This window comes from Syngnathus acus, chromosome 13 (assembly GCF_901709675.1).
Source record: "Syngnathus acus chromosome 13, fSynAcu1.2, whole genome shotgun sequence".
In the NCBI taxonomy this organism is placed as follows: domain Eukaryota; kingdom Metazoa; phylum Chordata; class Actinopteri; order Syngnathiformes; family Syngnathidae; genus Syngnathus; species Syngnathus acus.
Window position 1 is genome coordinate 13757540 of NC_051098.1, and position 12491 is coordinate 13770030.

The 12491-nt window shown below is 43.9% G+C and overlaps 1 protein-coding gene and 1 long non-coding RNA gene across 3 annotated transcripts in view; one reads left to right on the forward strand and one right to left on the reverse strand.

Moving 5' to 3' along the window:
• On the reverse strand, positions 1–4149 carry pld3 (phospholipase D family, member 3). Of its 2 annotated transcripts, none has more exons than XM_037267408.1 (12): positions 3981–4149; positions 3253–3321; positions 3040–3090; positions 2809–2963; positions 2492–2675; positions 2311–2428; positions 2016–2143; positions 1746–1943; positions 1533–1672; positions 1110–1275; positions 940–1039; positions 1–866 (listed from the first exon to the last, which is right to left on the reverse strand). In XM_037267408.1, exons 2-12 carry the CDS (start codon positions 3277–3279, stop codon positions 679–681), a joined length of 1455 nt encoding a protein of 484 aa, XP_037123303.1. In that variant the 5' UTR covers positions 3280–3321; positions 3981–4149; the 3' UTR covers positions 1–678. The 2 variants fall into 2 exon arrangements, with proteins under 2 accessions (XP_037123303.1, XP_037123302.1); XM_037267407.1 differs by having other exon boundaries at positions 3253–3326.
• Positions 3984–12491, forward strand: part of LOC119132289 — a 24788-nt gene continuing 16280 nt past the window's right edge. Inside the window, exon 1 of the long non-coding RNA XR_005099839.1 lies at positions 3984–3994. This is a non-coding gene — a long non-coding RNA (uncharacterized LOC119132289). The remainder of the gene's footprint in view (positions 3995–12491) is intronic.

Genomic DNA, 12491 nt, shown 5'->3' on the forward strand with positions numbered 1-12491 from the left:
TGGACAAGAACATTCAACAAATTAATGCTTGGCCAGAGTACGATTTACGATTAGCGTGTTTGTGGCATGTTAACTTGCTCAGGTTTTCTAATGGTGTAAAATATTTGGGAATCACAGCCCTTTCTGTCTGTTAAGGAAATTTTACAAATTTTTCCTGATCTTTTTTCTGCTTGAACCAGGACAACTTGGAATTTTCAGGCTTTGGGTGTACAGTCAGTCCTACCTTGAAAAAAAAAAAACAAGGTCCCCTTGAGTTGATCATACAGCACAAAGAGCGCCCCCTAGTGTCAATGCAAGACATTAAATCCTGTACCTAAATCTGACTAAAAAACATAAAATATTTGGAGTTTATCAATTGTAATTACAAATTTGTTTAGAGTAGTTTTACTGCTGGTCTTTCTTTTATGCTTCATTTAACGGTTGCCACACCCGTGATCATGCCGACAAAATTAAAGACAAATGAATTCAATTTTGAAACTTGTGATCTCATGTATTTACACACAGCAGACTCCAGAAAACAAACATGTCCCGTTTCTCCCTGAGATGAGCATGAGATGGAAGATGTCTTAATGGCGATGTGCCAAGTCCTTATCGAAAGCAGCTTTTCTAGTTGTGAAAATGTTCCTTAACCTTGGCGGCATGAGCTCCTCAACGAAATATTCGTTGATAACGTGCGGACTAACAGATGTTTTTGATATCGCTGTCCTGCGTGAGGTGGACGCTGTAATCCGAGTTCCAGTCTCTCTCGAAAACGTCCCTTAGTTGCGATTGAACGCTTGGCTCAAGGGACGAGGTCGCCGTCTGGTTGACCACAATTGCAGAGCCTGCAGTGTTGACAAAGTAGTCGCCGCACCAGTTCGACGTACCTTAAGAAATACAAGCAACCTGACATCAGTCCCATATTAAGTCAGCTGGCTAACATTAGCAATCACATCTTACCGATATAAGCCACTTGGTCTGTCACCATGTACTTGTTGTGATTGACCCTGGCGTACGGGATCCGCTTCTGCTCGGCGCTGGCTGGAACCACGAAGAGTCGCTGTTGACAATAGAGACATGGTGACTGTCCTGAGCGTCTGGACTACTCGCCACAATACGCGGCTACTCACCACCTGGATGTCCAGCTTGCTCTTTGGGTCATAGACTGATGCCAGCGACTTGAGGAAAGTCAACATGGCGGGCGGCGTGTGGGACCAGCAGCTGATCAGGAGGCGCACTCGCACGTGCTTCTCATAGGCCACCCGTCGCAGCTGGGTGTCAATATCAGCCCAGTACCTGTGGGTTTGCCACGTTCAACCGGAACATGTCAATCAAGTCATTCGCCAAAAGAAAAATGCTAATTGCAACAATCTAGTTACACCAGCGGTTAGCCTAGCTTCTTCAACTCCAATCAACCAGGTTCTTAGCTTAGGTTGAGCAGCTAGCCATTAGCAACGGATCCACCATTGCTAATAGCAATCCAGACGATCTCGGCCGGATGATCCTGTTAAGATTCTAACGCTTGTTGCATGTGTGAGTATAGCCCGCGTTACCTTCTGAGATGTGAGAACTCCATGATGGGCATGTAGTTCATGACTGCGATATAGACAAAACTCTGGGCATCCTCCATCACGTTCAAGATGGACTCCAGGTCTAACGTCCTGCCGGTGGCACACAAGGACAGAGGAGAACTCTGTTGAAGGAGAAGAAGTTGTTAACACGACAACAACCACTGAGACAAAGTTTAGTTTGATGTTGTTCCACACCGTCAAGTAGACGTTGGACGGGGTGTCGTTGAGTCTCAGTTTGAGTGGAGTTTCTTTGTTGTAGAGGGTAGAGAAGCTGGAGGGCCAGGGTGATGGGATGGACTGGCTGGTCCCCAGGAACCAGTAGGCTTCGAAGATCTTGCCCAGGTCTGCGGCCAGGCAGCTGCAGTTGTACACCACCACGCCCAACTCCTTCACCTGACAATCACATTCAAACGCAACTTTGAGTCTGTTTGCAAACAACGAGAGATGTTCTCCGTATTTGTCTACCTGCGTGAGGGATCTCCAGTCCATGTTGGCGCTTCCTATGTACATGTGTTTCTTATCCACCACCCAAAATTTGGTGTGCAGGACCCCTGTGGTCAGCTCCCTCATTTTCACTATCCTGATGTCAGCCCCTAATACACACAAATTAGTTTTTTAACTTTCAAATGGGTTACCTGAACAGTCAATTTAGGTAACTGTATCATCGGCAGCTCTTTTGTTTATTCAACAAGTCTAATGTAGAATTTGACATCATTTTTAATGTCTACACAAGAGTACTAAAGTATATTTTGATAATAACCTGAATCATTGAGCCTTCTGAGATCTTCGGTCGTCTGACCGTCTTGCGGGGCGCTGACGGCGATGCGGACCGTCAAGGAACCCGACAGCTCGGCCAATTTCTTCAGAACGTTCTCACCCTGCGCTTACAAACACAAGATGTTAAAGAAGGGACAGGCGGACAAGACAAGTAGTTTTCGCACCTGATCTGCGCTGGGTTCGTGGGTGCCCGTGTCTTGGTTAGTGAGGGTCCAGTAGAAGGAGGCGATGTCTACGCTACTGCGGGCCTGGAGCATCAGCTGCAGCCACGCTTGGTAGGTGGAACCGTGAGACGGGTCGCTGGAGTTAAAGCGCAAGCCCTCGGGGATGCTCTCCACCAGGGAAATCCTGAGACAGATCAAGTTAGATTAGTTTGGACATTTCAGATGTCCCAGTTTTCTTGAATGCAGCATTTTGTTTTTCATTTCACAGCACTTTCATCCTTTTTTAGTCACTGTTCCTTTTGATGTTGTTTCCTTACTTGCAAGGGTCCGAGCAGGATTTCAGGTCAAGTCGCAGATCACCGGCGATTTTGGACGTTTCAGTGGAGGCATCAGGTGCTAGCAGGTTGTAGAGCGCCATGGCGGAAAGGAGCAAAGTGGCGATGGAGGCTACTGCCACCAAACAGCAGGAGTACTGCCAGTCGAGAGGACAAAACATGATTGTGTGAGGCGACCTTTGAACCGGAATCAGGTGTCGGATCGCGTCGTACCGTTTGAGCTTTGCTGTTCGAGTCCGACCGCCTCTGGAACACGTCCGACAACTGGGGAACAAAAACGAACACTAGTAAAGGAACTGAGGTTAATCATTTCCTACTAATACAAAGACATTTTCTCAATTTCTTTCAGTGATTATTAGAGCATTGTTAGAGACGTCACGCCAATGTTGTGCATCTCACACATATAAGTAGTAATGAACTTGGTACCTTCTCATAGGGCACGTCAATCTTCATGTTCACACAGCAAGTTTCTCTGCCTTTATCCTCAGAGGACTTCTTCGCTAAAAACAAGCATGTGATGTATCAACACAAAGAATCACATGATCACACACTCACACAGAGAAGCTTCCAGGATTGCATTTACTTCACACATCAATTGATGATTTCAAGTAATTCTGAAGTTAAGATTGAGAGAATGGGTGGTTTTGTAGTTAAGATTGGGAAACCGCAAGACTTCCCTTTTTCTCTTTGACTTTAGCTGATTTAATCACAAATAGTCTCATGCATTGCATTAAATGTGAAAATATTTGCAGACTAGTGCATATTTCCATTGTGACTAACCACAGCAATGCGGATGTACCTATATTTGATCACATAACTTATAGATAAATGTAATATAAGCATTAATTAAGTTCATTTGAATTTACTGTAAGAGTTTTTAAAACAGTTTACTTTTTTAAAAAGCTTTACATTTTATTTCTAAAATATTCTTACATCACATTTTAATAACATTATTTGACTCTTTTTACTCTACAAAGAAAGTCGCAAACCAACGCCGTTAAGTATTTTTTTAAAAGAACACGACGTTAATAATAAATAGATCTATTATTTACTTCAATTCACAGCTTCCATTTAGACTCGCTTGTTTTGCTGAGCCTGCACAAACACGTCGCTTTCAAAAGAAAAACAAGCTTTCAAAAAAAGAATTGACGCACCTCCTTTCAATCTTGTCTTTTCACTGAAGTCCCAGTCAATAACGTCGGTATTTGAATAAGACAAAAATGGTCATTTAAAATGACCTTTCCTCACGATTTCTTTTAACAAAAACAAAGAAAACAGATCACAACAGGCCCCCGTACAGTAGTAAAACGCGTGTGACAGTCATGTGACCTGAGTAAGCCAATGAGGAAGGGGGGGAGTCATGTGACGCGCGAGGGCGAGTTATTGTTATTTGCATGCAGTTTCAAACGCTACCGCTAGATATCGCTGTCATCCCGCTCATGTCAAACACTTTAAGAGGAAAAGTACCTGCCAGGTGATGTGAATTTTGAGTCAGCCCCGCAGGCTACATAACTTTTAATCATTTGATATTTAACAAATGTCGATTGACAACGTCATATGTTAATAAGAGTGGTGAGGGAATTGTAACAGATGCCCGAGAAGGTAAAGAAGTCAATAACTCTCAATCGATCAATATTTATTTATATGCGAGTATTTAATCACGCTAGGTCAAATAATGAGTACAAGTCATAAAAAATATGTTAAAACAGTTCACACGCAGACCAAACGAATAAATCTTACCGAATATTGTGTTTGATTTGGTTTCATTAAGAGTTAGCTATACCTGCACTGACTGAATGCAAAAACGTGTGTGTATTTGAATGAATACAGTATTCCTATTTTAACATTTAAAAGATCCAGAAAATAAAAATATTCAAAATGATGATGTAAAAAATGCACTAGAAAAACCCGGATGAGAATTAACTCGTGTTTCTATGCTCATTGGCAGGGGACAGGGACGACGCCATTGAAGTACCGTTTCAGAACATCAATAAAGCAACTTCTTGAAAAGCCTTGGTGAGTACACAAAAATTCATATCATGTCAAAGGCCTTCCGCTGCAAACCTTAAACTGACAAAGCCTGACTGTGCTCCCATTTGACCAAATGATACCTGAAATGTTAATACAATAGAGAAAGTATGTCGTGTGTTTTCAACAGCACTCAGGGTTAAGAGTGTGGAATGTGTGTCTATGATTGCCGATTTGTTTTGTCGGGGGCTGAAACTTAACGTTTGATAAGAAAGAAAAGAAATTCCGAGATTATCACTTCAAAAAGGTAAAAGAACCACCCCGTTTAATTGAGAGTTAAAACAAGTACAGTCAGACAGTTTGCTTGACAAACTTGTGTGCTATTATCTATTGTTAGAAGCAATTTCTGTTTCCCAGACTCATTTAACGTTTATGGCCTCTACGATGCCCGGTTATGGCACAGTCATAAATGCTGACTTCAACAGTCAAGCTGCTAGTCTTGATATTGTATTTCCGTCATTTAGTACACTCGATACACAATAGTGTTTATGTTATCTGCTGGAAAAGTTAGAACTAATTTGCTAATACAGTGAAATGTTTTCTTTCAAGGTATGATTTTTGTAGTTAAGCTAATCCGTCGACTTGATGGTAAATTCCATGCAAGGTTGTCAGTGGTGTAAAATGACTCATTGGTGACGTCATTGCTGGGTTGTTTATGTAACTATATGACTAACTTGACGTCGAGGTAGGTGTGTGCATCAGGGAACACAGTGAGAGTCACAAAGCAGGAACAAGAGGAAAATGCACTGGTGGGTCTTTTTGGTCCTCCAAGGCCTTCTATCATAACAAGTACATTGATACATTTTATATTTGTTTCATAAAAATGTTGTGTTTGTAGGTTTGGTTAATTGACAGTAAAATGGTAAAAAAGGGTGCTTGTGCTTTGCAAGTGATAAACTGCACACAATCGTGCTTGCAAAGAGGTTATCTGTCAACCTTCACCTGATGCTAAACTGCCAGTCCATTTCTCCCTTCCAACCCCCCTTCACCATTTTACCCCATACCGTGCGTGTTCCCACCTCCCTGGTCTCAGAGTCCAGCTCGCACAGAGAGTGGGCGGCAGGGGTCAGAAAGAACTGGACGAGAGTCAAAATCGATTCCTAATCACGTGGCGTGCGCTCTCAAAATCGCTCAAAGAAGTGAGGCGAAACCTGAGGCTTCGGGGATATGCGTGGAACGCCACCAACAGGAAGCGGACGATCTTGGCGTAGAACTGGAGGGGTCCCAAGTTTCGATGAGAGGATCATAGAACCAAGACAAGCTTGGGGAAAATCTGAGCTGACTTGATGTTTGAAGGACCATATTTGGGTGGGATGGAAAGAGGCGGATGGATTTCGAGACCGGGGCAGTTCTTTGGACTTACGGACCAATGACGGGAAAGCGGAGCTCGCCCTGAATGATTACAAAATAGAAGAATAAACACATGAGAAAGCAAAGATACACCTCTGTGCTGCGTTTCTTGTGTAATCTTTTTAAAATATTTCAAATCAATTGCGGAGTGATAGATCCAGTCAAGAGGTTCTGAATTTGAGTAAAGGTTGTGATAGTTTATAAAAACAAATACACCTAAAATGGAAAAGGAATCACCTTTGTACACGCTTTCAAGGAAATCAATTTTTTTGCGTAATCCTGCCCAGAAACTACTGATTAAAAAAAAAAAAAAAAAAGCTTTTTTTGGCCTTCATTACATAAACCAACACGGTGGCAATTTTCTTGCGTTGACCACATTGAAATTGTGTCCAAATGGAATTTTAGAAAATAAAAAAAAATAAAAAGTCAAAACAGGTGAGGGCGGACAGAGGAAGGCCCGGTTCCTAAACTCTTCGGGAGTTTTAACCCTTAAAGCTTTGACACGGCCGAGGATTTCCTCTGCATTGTTGGGCTAAGACACAAGAATCACAAACACGGCGGGAGTTGAGCTTTTAAAGGAGGAGTCCGTTGGCCGCTTTGGCAAACAGGATTTGGAGCCTTAGGAAGGTTTCGGATGACAAAGATGATTTTTTTTTACACCTTTTAGTGACTTCATCATGTTCATTCCCACGTTTGGCCATTCAGAATGAGGAAGAGAAGCCCCAGCCAGGTAACAAGGAAGCGAGTTGTCACGGCAACCCCTTTTAGGTCACTATCAGTGGTCTTATCGGTCTCTCAATGTCATCAGTCACCGTCACATTCCGCCATTTTATTCTTTTGTAATCATGCGTGGGCTGTGATTGGCTAACATCACTTCCTGCTTCCGCTTTCAAACTTTATATAGTAGAATTGCAAGGAATCATTTTATTATTCATTTAATATTCTCAGCGTGCCCATTAATCATCCAGCCACTTTCCGAAATTCACATTTGAGACGTTTTTCGATCCTTTTCCGTATGTTTCCGTCCCCCGGCTCGCCGCTAATGTTAGCATGGATACGCTAATGTGAGGCGACAGTCTTTTACTGCTGCCACCGCCCCCCCACTTTAAAAGTCACTCTGTCGTCCCGTCCCCTCTTATCAGCGCGGCGTCCCGGCCGAAACCCCCCACACCCGCCCCACCTGTAGCGCCCAGGCTCATTACTCATTAACCAGGACTTCCTTTATCAAGCCCAGACAACCAGCAGGTCACTGGCCGACCCGCAGCGTTAGCTTTCGGGCGCGCCTCAAAACTAGAATTTAGTCCTAACCAATCTTCTGTGTGTTTTTTTTTTTTTAAACTATTTGTGGCAGCCAAATTTTGTGTTGTCAAACTGGACTGAATCTAAATTTGTCTTGAAACCAAAATGGCTGACTCTGTTTGGCTTCTTGAGACTTTTTTTGTGGGTCTACTCATGATGGACCTCCATGCTACTAAGTCAAATTAATTTTGCACTCTGACATTTTAAAAAATCAATATTGTATATTTTTTCAATGAAACTACAATTGATTGTTTATTTTACGGATAATTGATCAAATGTAATTGAATGCCCAACCTGAGTCCACAAACAAGACATGCATATTTCACAAACTAACATTTCCCTGATTAATGGTCTTCTCCACCGTGTGATGTCACAAGGCGGGCATCCGGGCGTTCAGCTAGGCGGGCGCCCGGCGCTGTGACCTGATGGCGCTCCAGATAACGACCCCCCCCCCCCCCCCACACACCCCTTCTACTCCATTAGTGCCCACTCAAGTCTGTTTGATGTTAATGGCCGCCGGCTTGAGCTGACCGTCTGCAATCTTCCACACTGAGAGGGCTCTCCGGTTAGTGCCTGAACAGAAATATGAAAATAAAGGCAGGTTGAGTAATCATTAATGCGGCAGGTATGCCCCGCGTCGGCCTTATCAGCTGGCAGGCAGCCTAGATTAGGATTTTGAAAAGCGTAGGGAAAAAAAAAAAAAACTATCAGCAGCCGTCTGATTAGTCGAGCCTTGAGGTCGGGAGTGAGGGGACCGCTGGGGTACGACGGGGTCGGCAAACTTTTGCGCTCGAGGGCAATTAGAAGGGGGGAAAAAATCTATTTTATTTATTGTGTGTGTGGGTACATGATTTTTGTGTTTATGCGTTGTTGTCAAAATCCAAATAATTTCATAATGTCACGCACACACACTCATATTCTCTGGATCAAACAAGGGTGGGGTTGGGGCAGGGTCAGTGTGAGACTTCCAACTGATCCCATCAAACCTATCAACTGTGTGTGTGTGTGTGTGTGTGTGTGTGTGTGTGTGTGTGTGTGTGTGTGTGTGTGTGTGTGTGTGTGTGTGTGTGTGTGTGTGTGTGTGTGTGTGTGTGTGTGTGTGTGTGTGTGTGTGTGTTTGCACAGTAGTAAAAACCTGAAAGAATCCTCCTTTACCTCCCCTCCTCCCCCCAACTTCACCTCTTTCTCCTCCATAAACCCTCCACTACCACCACCGCAACCTACCGGGACATCCAGGTGCGACTACACACTCACATACACAAACACACACACACGCCGAGCTCCAAAAACTGACATCCACGCCTCTTAACAGTCATAATGCATACTTGAAATTTGATGCACAGAATGAGATTTTGTTTTCCTTTTAGTTGCGAGTGTACAAGTAGGGAGGGGGCGGGGTCAGGGTGTGCTGGGTTGATGGTGGTTGTTCGGCGGTCCCCCCTGCACTGATAGATAGAGCGTGCGCTATTAGCTCAGTGCCAGGTGAGTCTGTGAGTAAACACAGCAGACAATGGTTCCAGCCCATCTCCTCCTGTCAGTCGGGCTCTGTCAAAGCCGCCCATTGTTCTGAGACTCCACTGTGAGAGAATATAGAACCCCCCCCCACCTTCCACGCCTCCCATGTGCACGCGCTAACACGCAACAGCTTGCATGCGAGCCGGTTTCGGCTATTAGAAGCCACGCGCGTGTCTTTTTATTTATTCGTTAGGGGAGAGCCGCTGTTTGAGTTAAGCCGCCCGCCGCGGGCGTAATGCGCGTCGCACGTCTCCTCCCTGCTTGGAACTGCATAACCACCACGACGACGAAAACACTTAACGCTAGCGACGCTTTCCATGCGATGCACGCCGCAAAACAGCTGCCATTTACGGACACCAAACAAATGTTTTCCGTCAAAAGCTAACTCACCGACACAGACGTTTCCAAAATGTACATCCTATCCAAATGTAGCTTTTTGGTTATCGATATTGAGCCGAGAGAAGCGAAACGATCACTTTTACGACATTGTTATCGAAAGCAACTTTGACAATATTTGTATTCGCGTAGCTTCCTTCCCACCAGCACGACTTCTCGGTTTGTCATTAGAGGTGCAGGAACGGCGCATCCCTCCGCCTAGGGGAGCATCCCCGCTCCTCCTCTGTCACCATATTGTGCAAACACACCATGCAAACATGGCCGTGCTGGCCATATGTGTTTGTGACGTATACGGCCATGTGTCGGAGCAAATTAGAAGCAAAGCAAAAGAGGCCGCCATCAAAAGTGTGAAATAGTGACGGAGAAACACAGAGAGGTCTTTGTGTGTCTTATCCTCTCCTCAAAAGTTGTCTCACACTTTAAACCCCATGACTTGTTCACCTGGCACCCCCTCCCACCCCCCAAAAAACATGGCCGCCCTCCACACCCCGTCCCATTCATCCCAATGCAAACACTCCCGCCTGCCGCAGGAACAAAAGCTGCCGTGAATAATGGCAGCCAAATGTCACCGTTTTCTTTCGCGGCCGTCGCCGCCGCCTTTCGGCTCGCTCCACCGGGAAGGGCCCGGCCCACTGTTAACCATTAACGCAACACCTGAAGCGGCAACAATGAACAGAAATCCAGGGCGGAGTCAAAGTAGAGCTGGAATCGAAGCCGTAAAAAAAACATCCTATTAGTGTCGCTTTGGAGTTCTTCTCTCCTTGTTGTTTTCAGGCAAAATGGAATTTTTTTAAAAATTCTGCCCCCGAAGCAAGTTTAACTTATTAAACTGCAATTTGGTAGGCATGTCTATCATGAGTACACCCACAAAAAAGTCTCATCATGCCAATTTTGGAAAGACAATGGAAGTCTGCCATTTTGTTTTTAAATATCCCATTTTAAGTCATTGTTGGTAGCCCTTCAATTATGTCTGATTGCTACTAAACTTGAGCAATATCTACCAGACACGGTTTATTCAAAATTTTTCAAATGTCATGATGACTCTTTGAATCTTTTTTTGGGGAAACTCTGCCCCCGAAGCCAGTTTGACTTGGCACCGAGAAACCCTGTAGGTGTGTCTATCATAAGTAGGCCCGCAAAAAAGTCAGACCAGAAAAGATACAGGCAGTCTGCCAATTTGGTGGCAAGCATGTCGAAATGATGGCCTAAACAATTTCCTTTGAATGATTCTTTTTTTTTTTTAACATTTTAACTGGAGGATTACTTTTTTTTTTTTAAATTGATATTACGACACCCTCCAGACGATGGTGACAAAACTGCAAGCTTTTTCTCTCTGCCGCCGCTTCTTCTTCTTCTTGCTGACTTCCCTCCACAGGAGACTGCGGCCATCACCATCAATACCTCGCTGTGTTCCGTCCCTTTTCGGGCCAACACTGCTGCCTTTGTGCCAGCGCAGTGCTCGATGAGACTAAAATGTAATGCACTTTAATTGCAGCCTTGTGGGGCTGCCGTGCGTGTGCGTGCCCGTGTGTGTGTGTGTATAAAGTGAAGAGAGGAAACAATATTTTTAGCTTGCGATTCAGCGACGACATGCCGTTGAATGACGGAGCAGGGAAATAATCGTTTTGTTATACGTCCAAATTTCCAGCTGTATCGACACGGGTGAAGTATGTGGCATGTTCCATAGAAGTAAAAAAAAAAAAGTTTCCATAAAAAAATGCATTTTTATTATTTAACGAAAGATAGCGATGATGCAAAATATTAGCATCTATCTTGTAATATGTAGCGTCCAAAACAACATTTATTGGCAGTTTAACTCCATCCATCCATCCATCCATCCATCCATCCATCCATCCATCCATCCATCCAATCATCCATCCATCCATCCATCCATCCATCCATCCATCCATCCATCCATCCAAAACATCTTAAATACAATTTTTGCTTTGATATTGTTTACGCGCTTCATCAAAAAAAGTCGTAAATAACATTTGCATGGTTGTTCATTCCCGCTTGTTCATTGAGTCCGATGGCCGCTTTTACAACTTTTTTGGCTGCTTTGAGAGAGGGAGAGAGAAAAAAAAGCCACCGAACTAACCTAAAGCCTTTCAAGAATTTTTTTTTTTTTCCTGGGCCGATGAGACGAAAAAGGGACGGGAGGGGCCAACGGGCTGAGGCTGCCGGCGAAATAAGATGTCTCGATTCATGCAACGGATGTTTTGAAGGAAACGTTCGGAGGATGGAGCTGCACTAACTGTACCCTCGGGCTCAACTGGACCCGCTCTGTTTAGCTCTTTCAGCCTCGTTAGCTTGTTAGTGTGGCATTTTGCCCCCCCCCACACACACACACGTCATCGTCATATTTAAATAACGCATTTTCACGCTCTCGCTTCTCTGTTGATTTAAATTCTTAACGCCAAACAACGATCCAGTCCGACCGCGTTCACTGCCAGAACATCACCATGATCATCGTGATTGGCATCCCTGTCCTCTCGCTCACCTCCCTTTATTTGTTTGTGAGGATCATAAATGAATGAAAATAAGAAATGCAGTTTATTCTTGAAAAATACAAGACATTATTTTTGTCGCAATTATATTCTATCTAAAAATATATATTTAATAAAATAAGACAACCATACAAAACAACTTCAGGATTTTGGGCTCTGAAAAATTAAAAAAAAAAAAAAGGTTTGAAAAATTAAGACTTTTTTGTTGTCGTTGAGTTTTCCCGTGGAATTATTCCATAGAGCGTTTACAAAATGTGAGGGCTGTTCTTCCTTTTGTGAAGTACCGTATAGGGATAAAAAGACACAAAAATTCACATCGTTCTGGTGTCGACGATGTTTTGGTCCCTTTGGGGTCGAGTGAGGTTTGTTTTCCTCCATGCTGCCTGCGAACTGCTCTGACCTTTTTCCTTTCAGCTAACATCTTTCTGTTTATTTTGCTATTCCTGGCCCAAAGTGGGGAACAAGTGTAAGTGTGTGTGTATGCACTTGTAGAATTGTATAGCTGTGTGTGCGCGTGGAGCTCGGCCGTGTGATTCCTCTGTTGTTGTTTTCATTCACGCAGCCGAGGAA